This window comes from Nasonia vitripennis, chromosome 1, assembly GCF_009193385.2.
Source record: "Nasonia vitripennis strain AsymCx chromosome 1, Nvit_psr_1.1, whole genome shotgun sequence".
Taxonomy (NCBI): domain Eukaryota; kingdom Metazoa; phylum Arthropoda; class Insecta; order Hymenoptera; family Pteromalidae; genus Nasonia; species Nasonia vitripennis.
The window spans coordinates 31,483,964-31,495,970 of record NC_045757.1 but is presented as its reverse complement, the minus strand read 5'-3'; the positions used below and the strand labels follow the sequence as shown (position 1 = coordinate 31,495,970).

Genomic DNA, 12,007 nt, shown 5'->3' with positions numbered 1-12,007 from the left:
TTGCATACTCGTATTTTGAACTGACTATACTGATTCGCTTGCATTGCAAAATAAAAAAAAAGATAAGAACAAAAATCGTGGCAAAGCTATGTTTATGAAACAAAGCACGTGAATGAATATTGATAGTGACAGAAATGGTATTTGAAGAGGTATATAAAAACGTTGTTTCTTGAACTTCAAAAAATATGTTCTGTCACAGCCAAACAATCATGGAGAAAATTTTGTGTTTTATACCGTTACTTGCAGTTGTAAATTGTTTTAAATTAGGTAAGTTATTTGATAGATTAATGTTGTATTTGTGAAATGTTATTGAGAATAATATAAATACATGAACAATAACTTATTAGGTTTCTCAGACGAACTAGAAAGTAAAGTTTTTGGAGGTAAATACAATTGACAATCGTACATAGATTAATTGATTGATTTAAATAATAGCAGCTGTTACTCAATTAATATTTGTATTATTTAGATGAGGATGATACATTAAAAAGTGGTATTGTAGGAGGAGAATTTACTGAAATAAACACGGTGCCATACTTGGTATGCATAATATTTACCTGTGCGACATTAAAGAAAAACATTTTTTTTTAAACCTCGTAAGGCAATGGGCAAATATAAAATTATCTAATTAAATTTTTTTTTGCAGGCTCAAATTCTCAAAGATGGTGACCACTTTTGTGGTTCGGCGATTCTCTCCAAATATTGGATCGTTACTGCTGCTCATTGTCTAGAGTAAGTATTCATGTTACAGAACAATCTTTTGCGATTTTAATGTAATACCTCGCAAAGGGAATGCGATGTTGAATAACTAAATTGACAAATGCGTACTTTCAATAAATGTTCATGAAGTTATTAATTTTTATTTTAGAGATGAGGGAGAACTGTCATTGGATACTGAAAAATGGACTGTTATTACTGGATCAAGTGTTCGTTCAAAAGGAGGACATCTTCACACAGTCAAAAAAATCATCGCACACGAAAATTATGATAATTTAACGAGTGACAACGATATTGCTTTGTTTGAGGTTTTGTATAATGAGTATCTACCTAGGCAATAAGTGGTTGAATTCAAAGATATTTACTCAATATTAAACATATTATATTTCTTCAACATTATAGCTCGAAGAACCTATCAAATTCGATGAATTACAACAAGCCATCGAAATCTCTAATAGAGTTCCAAAGGCTGATGATAAATTAAAAATTTCTGGATGGGGAAAACAGGGTGTACGTGTTCATACATAACTTATAATAAATTTCAATTAGTAAAAATAAAAATATTTTCATTTTCACCATAGGAAAGAAGAGGAGTATCCAAACAATTGAAAACTGCTGTTGTTCCAGTGATTGATCAAACCGAATGTTTACAAATGTTTGAAAAATATTTGGACTATGAAGATTATAGAGAACTAGAAGTTACAAATAATATGTTATGTGCTGGTGCGAATGGAGAAGATACTTGCCAGGGTGATTCGGGAGGCCCAGCGGTTATTGCAGGAAAATTGGCTGGAGTTACATCTTGGGGTTTTGATTGCGGATCTAAGAAAACTCCTGGTGCTTATACGAGAATTCGAAACTATCGTCAGTGGATCGCAGAACACACAAAACGAATAAGGTAGCTAAAAACACACGTTTTTCTGGTCCACGAAACTTTTTAAATAAAGCAAGTAATAAAAGCCAAAACCAGAGAGCAATAATGTTATGTTCAAAGAATCATTCTACTAAAAGTAATTGTCAATTGACTCTCTAAATCTGAAAGAGTGAAAAATCACTTATTTCGAGTCAAAATTGCCTCTAATTCGAGTGATTTTTCACTCTTTAGGGTAATTTTTAACTCTTTCAGATTTAGAGAGGAACTCTAGTTTTTCATTAAGTTCTGAAATACGAATGGGTATTTACGCAATCTCAGCCCGATCTCAATGCTAACCTTAAAACGAGTAGTACCTTAATTTAACCAATGATCTTTTTATTATTTGAATTTTCATCAATATAAACAGCATAGCGCCATTTTATGAAGTTTAATGAATCATTCTTAGTTGCAAGGTCATTCTTAACTGAAAAGTTGCAAAATATATAAATTCATTTTCGATTTAAAAATCGCGTTATTGAAAATTATATTTAGTGATACTTTTTATAGAAATGTGAGGAGAATAAAACAATCCCAATAAAGAGTTATTTGACCTAAGCATCATTTGTTGAAGCAAATGTTTCCGAAAGCTAGTAAATGTTACCTTATCTAGGAAAAGAAATTCGAAGAAAATCTAAGAAAAATTCACTAGGAGATAAGTCCAAGTGATATCAAGGATTTTCATCGGCAAGAGGTACTCCAGAATGTAGTCACTCATCTCCTCTTCATGCTGTTGCAAGCATACTCTATTTTCTTTGACGTTATTTTAACAAATGCCAAGAGAAACAAACAGTATTATGACTATTAGAGATTTGGTACTTATTTGCAAAATAAATTATGAACAGAATGCATCTACTATTCCTTGTATATCATGAGATGATTATAAACATCTCAATACCTTCCGTCTATTGTTTCACTGTAGAATTTCAAAATCATCAGTAGATTTGTAACAGAGTTGAGGGTGGGTCACGCCTGGAGGAGCTAGGCTGTTCAGTATGGTTAATTGGACTTTATTCGTATTCTTCTGGGGAGCTCTTCTCCGCTCGACTGCCACCGGATGTCTGCCCGGTCCTGCGTCGTGGCGATGCACGGCGAGGAGCGGTCCCGAGCGCAAAAGTGCATACGCTGCACTTCTGCGCGTGAGAGCCTCTCGGCTCCAACGCTCGCAGACGGTTCGGGTACCGAATCGTCAGCAGCGCAAACCGTCATCGGGTAGCAATAAGCTCGCATCCGTGACAGATTACATTGGACTTTCGGCTTTAATACTCTGCTCTACTGCTATTATCATGTACCCAATATCATTGAGAAAAACTGTTGCGTTTACCGAACACACTTCAGTACGATTTACTTAAGACGGTAAGAGAGCCAAGTAGTGCAAGCATAAATACGCACAAGTTTGCTAAACTCTGCATGTCCAAATGCGACAAACTGGGGGAAGAGAAATTGCGGTTGACCGATAGGGGCCTATTTTTTCAACCTTCTGGCGCATCTAATGCGCGTCTACGGGAATAATATCGTCATTATCTATAAAATGAGAAATATTACAAGTACCACAAGCCGAATGCTTTTATCAAAATCGATCAGATTTAATTCAAATTCTCAACTAAAAAATTACAACCTGGCTCAAGATATGCAATTATTAGGATGTTCCAAGATCTTTCTTCAAAAAGTGTATCTATTAGTATTCTGCAGGCAGTAAAATTTGAAATCTTTAAGATATAATTGAAGATATAATTGATAACATGATAAGGAGTGCGTGAGGCGCACTTCAATTTCATAGTACAAATAAATAACTACTTAAAACTTTAAAAAAGAATTAACGTTTTCGTATTTTTTAAATCTAACTAGAGTTTAAACAGCGCGCGCCCTAACCTAAATGACGTTTAGACTTTTGACTTAGACGCATGCGCACTACATGAGCCAATCACAAAACGTCTATCTTGGCTTCACAACATCCGATCATGACTTTTTTATATAGGGATATAAGCACGTGATTTTCAGATTATTTTTATGATTATTGTGAATGCGAAGCACGAAGTTAGTTTATGATATCCACATAAAAAATGTTTAATTGACACCCGAAGTCTTCGGTTTTCTATAAAAATAAATGTAAAATTTAAAATAATCTGAATTTTTCTGGGGCATGGAGACAGTATTTTCAGCGTTTTATGACAGAATACAATTACAAGAAAATTCAATATGTTTAAGTTAAGCTGTAGCACTGCTCAAATAAGTTTACATGTCCTACTATTTTTTGTTGGTATAAATTGCAACACTACAGGTATGTCGCTTTTATTCTTTATAAATTATGATCAATGCAATAATTAAAACATTTAAGATTCAAAACACATGAATAGAATCTAAAATCTTAATGAATCTAAACTATCGGAATTAATAAAGCTTGTTACGTAATTTAGATCAACAACAAGAGGACCGATGGACAGAAAATTCACTGTTTGAAAGTAAATCATTATGGCTTTTCATTTTCTTATAACGCTAGAAAAAGGCAATTTTAAACATACATAAATCTAATTTTCAGGGGTTTTCCAACCAGAGAATGATACATCAGATGAAGGTACAACAACAACAAAATTAATCAATACATGCTATAACTTCTAGGCACTCACATTTTTCAATTTTTACAGGAATTTACGAACCTTCGGATAGTACTTTATTAGGAGGTAAAATCATTTCAAGTTCTCAAAATACAATGTATAAGGTGAATTAATAATTTTTTTATGCGTTTATAGATGGCAAGAATCCAGAAGAATTGGCATTTGACGGTACATATTTTATTATAAAGAAGTGATAAAAAATAACAAAAAAGAATTAGGGCATTTATTTGTATACTATAACAAAGATTTTTATTATTCTAGATAATGGTCAAGTTTCAAAAGATGGAATATCTGGAGGTACATTTGTTACTATAAGAACTGTGCCATATTTGGTACGTACACCAAAGATAATTAGCTTTTTTATTTTTAATAATTGATAGGATTCGTATTATTTCTTATAAATTGTTTCCATACGTTAAGGCCCAACTTATTGAAGATGGAAATCAAGTTTGCGGGGGATCAATTATTTCTGAAAAATGGATTTTAACCGCTGCCCACTGCTTAGAGTAAGTATGATATGTAATGATTAAAATTTTTGTAAATAAATTTAAATAGTCTAGTAAAAATTTGGATTGCATATTTAAATACAGAAATTAAGTCCGTTCAGTTGTAAACTTGATGACAACAGATATATAACTAAAAATATGCCGATATATTCCAGTGCGTTCTTGTGCACAGTTTTATTTCTAATGTTTTACTTATTGTAATTTGTATAACACAATATTTCAGAGATGCCGGGGAACTTGAAATTCGCACTGGATCAAGTTTGCGGAACAAAGGAGGAAAACTTTATCCAGTGGCTGAATATATTGTTCATGAAAATTATACCAAAGTGACCTTCGATAATGACATTGCTTTAATTAAGGTATACAGACTTTAATATAACAATTTTACAAATATTTTGTAATCATAAAATATTAAAAATATTAAAAATATTATAATGTTAAAATATTAAAAATTGCAGGTTAATAAAAGTATTGAATTCAACGAATTACAACAGGTTATTCGAATTTCCTACCGAGAACCAAAAACTTGTGACAAATTGCAACTATCTGGATTCGGAAAAGAAGGAGTAAGTATTTAAGTAATTTCAACACGTTTATTTATTGCTGTAACTCACTAAACTGATTTATGGCATATTTCAGCAAGACCTACCAGCTCCTAACCGATTAAAATCTGCCCAAGTTCCAGTGATTGATCATACTGAATGTAAAGAGGCATACAAGCAATTATTTTTATTTGAAGACTATATTGGAAAAGTAACAGATAATATGTTTTGCGCTGGCACAGAAGGAGATGATACGTGTCAGGGCGATTCTGGCGGCCCTGCCGTTGTAAACGATAAATTAGTTGGTGTGGTTTCATGGGGGATTGACTGCGGCGAATCAGGGACTCCCGGTGTCTATACAAAAGTACGCAACTATCGCAAATGGATAGCTGACAATTCCGACGTCGAAATTAAATACTAAGATTATTTTGTAGCTCGTATCTTTAAATTGATACTGTAAAAATATGGATAAAGTTCACTCGTCCAATATATCTTTTATATATTAAAATAAAATACATTTTTTAATCAACTAATGTGTATGTTACAAGAACTAAATCATACCCCTTATGTATCGCGACTCGTAGAACATGGCGTATGTCCTTTATTTTAATTGTAAAAACTTAGTATTCGTGGTTTATTCGTCTATTTTATAACTCTATGAATTTAACAGTATAATAGCCTAATTAAAATTCACAGCAAGCAATGTGCGAGTACGAAGACCAACTCATGTAGCACATAGTATTTTTGTAAAAATGTAATATCATCAATCTTTTTAATCTATAATTTAAAAAATATGTCTACTGAAATAAAATGTCTTACTAATAAAATTATTCCCGATCAAAACGTAAAATTATTTTTATTTTTGAAACAAACGAAACACGTGCGTTGCAGGTACTAAAATAATAGATAAACATTTACTTCTGACCTCAACCGAATGTCTACATTTTCACAACGAATATAAGTATTTGACATGCTACATTGTTATTACCGTAAATGCATGTGTCATACAAGTTAAATTATTAAAAGAACACTGCTGAATCTGCAGGAAGCAAATATTTTAGTACCACAAAATGAAAATTATAATATACATCATTTTTCTGATTTCGGCTGTGAAATGCTTTTCATTGGGTAAGTATTTTCTAACAATCAAGTATGTTTTAAATTTTGAAGAATATTTTAAATCCATTACAAAATTTAGATGATAATCCACCACCAGAAGAGGTAGTTTTCGGAGGTAACTGAACGAGAGAGTGTACCTGTATAAAGTATATTTTTTGCACACTTTAATAGTCAATTTTTTTTGTAATATATACTGAATTTTATACATTTTTATGTAATATTTACCTGTCAAGACATTATTTAATTTTCGTCTGTACCAATACGATATAAATAATAGAATAACTTCAAGTTCTCATAGCAATAGTACAAGACTGCATTTTGAAACATTTTACTAATATTTACTTATTATATGATTCAGGTAAACGCACAGAGTGGCCAGACGGTATGGCATATGAGGGTAGATAATTAAAAATATTTACAAAATTCTATGCCATGGATTTACAAATATAAATTAATATTTATTTTTTAATAGAGATCACAACATTCAACGATACAACATACAAAGGTAAATTTAATAAGTAAATAAATGAAAAAAATCAAGAAGATATTTCAAATTAGAATTTTTCGTTTTTTTCAGAGAATGATTTATTTCTGAAAAATGTTGTATTCGGCGGTAATGTATTATAACAAATTCTCAGGTGGTTTTTCAAGAAAGTACTATAGTTAAATACTTTCTTTTATATTATGGTAAAGATTTAAAAGTTGGAATTTATGGAGAGAATTTTATCCAAATATCAGAGGTACCATATTTGGTAAGTATGCAAGAAGTTTTAAAGTACAAAATGATTTATTATTGTAAAAAAAATTGAATAAGTATAAATATCTCTAGGAATTTTGTTAATACGCCCAAGTTCTCGATGATGGAAGTCAAGTATGTGGTGGATCCATTATCTCTGAAATATGGATATTAACCGCTGCCCACTGCTTTGAGTAAATATACGTTATACATGTGTATATATTGGAAAAAGTAATTGATTAAAATTCATTAATAAATTTGTAACGATTTATTCAAGAAAGCATGGTAAATATCGATAATAACAGGATCAACAGCAAGAGGAAAGGAAGGGCAGCGTCACGAAGTCGAGAAAATCATAGTGCATAAAGAATACAATGAGACTATGGACAATTACATTGCTTTACTTCAAGTTAATATTTTCGTTTTATATTAATGGCATTTACTATTTTTAATCTTGGACTATCTGCATTATATTTACTCATTTTATCTTATAGCTTAGAAAACCTATACAGTTGAATTAAATGCAGAAAAAAATTGAAATTTCGACGAAACCTCCTAATGCTAACGAAAAATTAAAAGTTACTGGATTCGGAAAAGAAGGAGTAAGTTTTTGTTTTTTCTACAATATTACAAGCTTATAATTAATAATGCACAAAAAATCTATATACATATATATTTTTTAGGATAAGTTGCCAAGTCCTAAAACTCTAAAAGCAGCTATCATGATTGTTGAATAAATATTTTGATACATCTATAGACATATAAATGTAAAATAACATTTTTCTTGTAAAAATTAGATCACTAAATAAGTTACGTGTATAAATGATTCTAACGAGATAAATAAATAAAATTATTCAAAATATCTATCGTATTATTTATATTTGTAAGCTATATGTATATCTTTTATTAATCTTATTGTACGTATAGACACAGTCTTTCTTTAAAACTATCATAAATATTGTGACCTGTATTCAAAATTCTCATAATATTTCAAATCATTCTTCATAAAATTTTTATTTTTTAATATCATAGATTTTTCAAAGATGAGTATTTTTAAGCGCTTTAAAATAAAGATTTTTAGTATAAGAACGTGACAAATGATTCTTATGCCGTAGAATAATTACCAATAACTTTAAAATAACCGGAAGTATATATATATTTCAAAGATCATATTCATATTCAATGCATATGCAGTGGTTGATTTTTACTTACTCACCTGCTCGTGCAAGTTAATAAAAGCTGTCTATAGTTTAGTAATCCATTAACATGGAGAAATTATTTTTTCTTTTTCTACTTAGTGGTGCATTTTGTTTTCATCTAGGTAAATACATTTCTTACCTTTTTTTATTAGACACACTTTCCACTCTAAAAATTCTCTGATAAATATTTATTTTTGATTAAAGGTGATAATGACGAAGCACCAGAGGATGTGGTATTTGGTGGTATATATGCAAACATAATTATTTGACAGTGACGACAATTTTAGACTCTTGGTTTGATATTCGTGAATTATTGCAGATTATCCAGATGCAATGAAAAGTGGTATTGTTGGAGGAGACTACATCGAAATAGATGAAGCGCCTTACACGGTACAGATACAGAATTAATTATTGTTTAAATTTCCGTTTCAATATTATTCTGTAATTTTCAAATTTTATAGTTAAATTACACGTATCATAAATTTATAGGCTCAAATTCTCGAAAATGGAAAACACATATGTGGAGCAGTAATTATTTCGGAATATTGGTTACTTACTGCTGCTCATTGTGTATCGTAAGTAAATATTAATCTTGGAATTATTTCATTTGTCTGATTATATTATTAAATGTACACTGATTTTCAAATTATTTAATTTATTAGTAACATTCAAACGCCATCCATTATTACTGGATCTAGTTTTCGACAGAGAGGAGGACACAACCATACAATTGCAAAAATCATTGTAAATGAAAAATTTGACTATCAATCAATTGACAATGACATTGCTTTAGTCCAGGCGCGTACAAATATACTATACATGTCATTTTAGTTATTTGCAAGTATTTGATCAAATTACTCAACCATTTTTATCTGGTTAATATAGGTTCAAGAACATATCGATTTTAATGAATTGCAACAAGCCATAGAAATTTCCAATATTTCACCAAAAATTGGTGATCTCATAGAGATTGCCGGTTATGGAGCAACTGGGGTCAGTTTAAAATTTTATAAAAATAAAAAAAATGCGTTATGAATTGAATAATGAGTTATGATTTAATTTTCTAGCTAACAGAACCTGCGTCAGAAACTCTAAAATCAGCTGTACTTCCGGTAGTAGAGCAGAAAGAGTGTTATAAAGGATATGATTTGGAACATGAAGAACATGCTCATAACTTTCTCGAAAATATGTTCTGTGCTAGTGCAGAAGGCGCTGATGCCTGCCAAGGTGATGGTGGTGGCCCTGTTGTTTCACGCGGCAAATTAGTCGGCATTATATCTTTCGCTATGGATTGTGAATTATCAAAAACTTCTAGTATTTACACATTAGTAAGTAATTATCTTCAGTGGATACAAGATCATACTGGAATCAAACTTTTAGTATAGAACTACTGTTTAATTTATTAAATGCGTTTTTATATTGTACAGATCATATTATTTATATTGTTCCAATTGTTTTGAAACCACGGGTTTTTTTCACAATTTTTTGTACTTTAATAATATAGTGTACGAAAATTGAGAATAAAATTTTGCAAATAAGTACATTATTAGCAATAACTGCATTTTTAAAATACAAATATACTTTATTAAAAAGATTGTTTTAATTATTTAAAAAACCGGCATTGCTTGAGAAAAATGTACATATTCGTAGGTTCCGTAGCAAAAAATAATTCCTTGTGCCAAACGCCATCCATACCAAAACGCTTATAAGAATCAGTTATTCAGAGAAAAATTTGATATTCTGAACGTGACAAGGAAAACATATTTATGAACGTTCGGCATTGAGTATTTATTTTTTTGCAGCGCATGTCTGAAGCCAATACATCAGCGTGTATCGGCAAACGTATTTGTTTTTAACTTACGTTGAAGAGATTGATGAGGATCAAAATGCTATGATATGCCTCATAACTCACCTGTAACAAAAACAAAATATATGTCATTTTAAATCTTTTCACGATGGCAAGACATTCAATAATATTTAAAATTATTGAAGGCTCCATGCGCAACATCCATATGGAACAAATAATCGAAAGTTTTGAGAATTTTAATTGAAAAAAAAAATCGTTCAACAAACAAGTCTCATCACTCCAAACAAGAAACTTGAAAACCTAAAAAGTCGAGCGAAAGCAATCGGCAAACACATGTCGCCCAGCTTCACCGGACTTTCTCGTTGTTCGACAAAAAAGGTGCAAACATGTAGGGGAGAGAGGGGGGGGGGTGTGTGTGTAACGAACGTCGAAATCAGTTCAGGCCGCACCGGACGATCGTAAGTACAGTGTTGCAGGTGAGCTCTAAATTACGAGCGCTCGGCGGCAGCAGCAGCTCAGCTGCGTCGCCGACTCTGCAGCCAGACGAGATCTATTGCTTTTCCCGCTACGCCTTTGGTTCTTCGCGACGCCACGACGTGAAAAACAGAGGTAGCGCAGAGTAGCTGGACAAATAGTTCCTGAGCAACGAGTTAGTCCGGCAAGAAGTGGATGAACGATGACGAAGGGTTGTTATTACAGTTGAATCTCGCGGGATTTTAGATGAATTTTTTCTCACGGACAGGAGTGATTATGTGTTGGCTCGGGTGTTAGTATTATGTAGCTAGTCTCGATTTATTACGCCGAGCTGAGTCTTCATGTATGGGCCGTTGATATATTTTATTTATTTATTTTTCTTTTTAGAAAAAGTTTAGTTCGTATTAACTGTCCTGAGTAAATATGTCCTGACGATTCATTTTGCAAATAGAAGGTCTACCGAGTTTTGAATATCAATTAAAAAATCAAACTCAGTGACCTCTAACTGTCTTTAAAATTTCCTTCCGACGCAAAACGATGAATATTTAATTAAAAAAGAGACGTTTTAAAATTTAAATCCAAAACCTCGACGTTTTGAAAAATAAAATAATCAGAATTACCATTTTTCATGCAAACAGCGGTAAACAGATTTTAAAAAATTTACATGGCATCGACAAGGCGTGCTTATTTCTGTTATTCGCAACCATAGTAGTACAGAAAAACATTAGAGCAAGTAAACTTCAGTCCTGCGCGCAAAATCATCAAAAAGATCAGCCGGCGACTTTTTGGTGCAAACATTACGAGTAGGGAAAGAAAGAGCGAAAAGGTACCGCTCGCAGTACGGGAAGAGAGATGCGACGCGGAGTTAAGCCAACTTTCCACGAATTTCGTCGCGCTTTATGCATACGGGGCGCACTCCTGGTAAACATTATAACACCATGGGATTATGAATTTTGTATACGCTCGACGGATCTTTCCAAGCCAAGTCGGAGGCATGGGTGGCATCGCGCGCGCGGATAAGGTACAAAGTAGGATGCAGCACGGCGGAAGCGACCCGGTGAGAAGAGAGAGAGGGAAAGAGTCGGCGAGAGGCTGGAAGGAAAAAGGATGAGTTACGGAGTAGGAAAGTGGCCGTAGAAAGTAAATCGGTGGAGTAGGGCATTTTCTGTGCCACGCATTATGCACCCCGTGCATTAAACGCGGCTAAATTACTTTGAGATTTTATTTTTTTAAGTGACGAGAATTTTCGTACCATATATTTTTGCTAACAGCACAGAATCGATTCTCCTGGATGTTTGCGCAAATGGCCTAACAATACACTCGTAAACCAAGCACCCGCCGCAAGTAAGAAAATAAAACAGGTCGCTCACTCTACATGCACC

The 12,007-nt window shown here is 32.4% G+C and overlaps 4 protein-coding genes and 1 long non-coding RNA gene across 15 annotated transcripts in view; 4 read left to right on the top strand and 1 right to left on the bottom strand.

Moving 5' to 3' along the window:
* The window catches only part of LOC100116528 (glutamate receptor 1), a 332,198-nt gene that overhangs the window by 139,434 nt on the left and 180,757 nt on the right, over nucleotides 1–12,007 (bottom strand). Inside the window, exon 2 of one of the 7 annotated variants that reach the window (XM_031921249.2) lies at nucleotides 10,206–10,256. The exons of 5 other annotated variants lie outside the window; for them this stretch is intronic. In XM_031921249.2, coding sequence (XP_031777109.1) covers nucleotides 10,246–10,256 — 11 coding nt within the window. In that variant the 3' untranslated portion in view covers nucleotides 10,206–10,245. Of the gene's footprint in view, nucleotides 1–10,205; nucleotides 10,257–12,007 lie in introns of those variants that run through there. One more of the 7 variants, XM_031921250.2, reaches the window with a different exon arrangement.
* SP33 (serine protease 33) lies at nucleotides 158–2,434 on the top strand. Of its 3 annotated transcripts, none has more exons than XM_031933481.2 (8): nucleotides 158–267; nucleotides 348–383; nucleotides 470–540; nucleotides 647–732; nucleotides 869–1,025; nucleotides 1,120–1,227; nucleotides 1,299–1,615; nucleotides 2,241–2,434. In XM_031933481.2, exons 1-8 carry the CDS (start codon nucleotides 186–188, stop codon nucleotides 2,263–2,265), a joined length of 882 nt encoding a protein of 293 aa, XP_031789341.1. In that variant the 5' UTR covers nucleotides 158–185; the 3' UTR covers nucleotides 2,266–2,434. The 3 variants fall into 3 exon arrangements, with proteins under 3 accessions (XP_031789341.1, XP_031789340.1, NP_001155017.1); XM_031933480.2 differs by lacking the exon at nucleotides 2,241–2,434 and adding an exon at nucleotides 2,138–2,188; NM_001161545.1 differs by lacking the exon at nucleotides 2,241–2,434 and having other exon boundaries at nucleotides 181–267; nucleotides 1,299–2,185.
* Nucleotides 3,767–5,777, top strand: LOC100116272 (trypsin beta). Its single transcript, XM_001600757.5, has 10 exons — nucleotides 3,767–3,908; nucleotides 4,045–4,089; nucleotides 4,167–4,202; nucleotides 4,273–4,308; nucleotides 4,378–4,410; nucleotides 4,504–4,574; nucleotides 4,663–4,748; nucleotides 4,972–5,107; nucleotides 5,207–5,314; nucleotides 5,388–5,777. The coding sequence occupies exons 1-10, from the start codon at nucleotides 3,827–3,829 to the stop codon at nucleotides 5,709–5,711; spliced, it is 957 nt and encodes a 318-aa protein (XP_001600807.1). The 5' UTR covers nucleotides 3,767–3,826; the 3' UTR covers nucleotides 5,712–5,777.
* LOC116738478 lies at nucleotides 6,356–8,007 on the top strand. 3 transcript variants are annotated; one of them, XR_004344437.1, is made up of 8 exons: nucleotides 6,356–6,418; nucleotides 6,489–6,555; nucleotides 6,768–6,914; nucleotides 6,987–7,161; nucleotides 7,239–7,339; nucleotides 7,423–7,554; nucleotides 7,640–7,747; nucleotides 7,829–8,007. It is a non-coding gene; the product is annotated as an uncharacterized LOC116738478 (long non-coding RNA). The 3 variants fall into 3 exon arrangements; XR_004344438.1 differs by having other exon boundaries at nucleotides 6,394–6,418; nucleotides 6,489–6,524; XR_004344436.1 differs by having other exon boundaries at nucleotides 6,489–6,914.
* SPH29 (serine protease homolog 29) lies at nucleotides 8,321–9,920 on the top strand. Its single transcript, NM_001161544.1, is given in 7 exon segments — nucleotides 8,321–8,466; nucleotides 8,549–8,587; nucleotides 8,664–8,734; nucleotides 8,834–8,919; nucleotides 9,007–9,142; nucleotides 9,230–9,337; nucleotides 9,412–9,920. Coding segments are annotated over 7 exon segments (813 nt in total). The 5' UTR covers nucleotides 8,321–8,411; the 3' UTR covers nucleotides 9,730–9,920.

Excerpts from the sequence above, each read along its gene's own strand:
- SP33 (XM_031933480.2), top strand. The coding sequence starts at position 186 with ATGTTCTGTCACAGCCAAACAATCATGGAGAAAATTTTGTGTTTTATA. Across the intron at positions 541-646 it reads TAAACACGGTGCCATACTTG|GCTCAAATTCTCAAAGATGG; the intron begins GTATGCATAATA and ends TTTTTTTTGCAG. Across the intron at positions 1,228-1,298 it reads CTGGATGGGGAAAACAGGGT|GAAAGAAGAGGAGTATCCAA; the intron begins GTACGTGTTCAT and ends TTTTCACCATAG.
- LOC100116272 (XM_001600757.5), top strand. The coding sequence starts at position 3,827 with ATGTTTAAGTTAAGCTGTAGCACTGCTCAAATAAGTTTACATGTCCTA. Across the intron at positions 4,411-4,503 it reads AGAAGAATTGGCATTTGACG|ATAATGGTCAAGTTTCAAAA; the intron begins GTACATATTTTA and ends TTATTATTCTAG. Across the intron at positions 4,749-4,971 it reads ACCGCTGCCCACTGCTTAGA|AGATGCCGGGGAACTTGAAA; the intron begins GTAAGTATGATA and ends ACAATATTTCAG.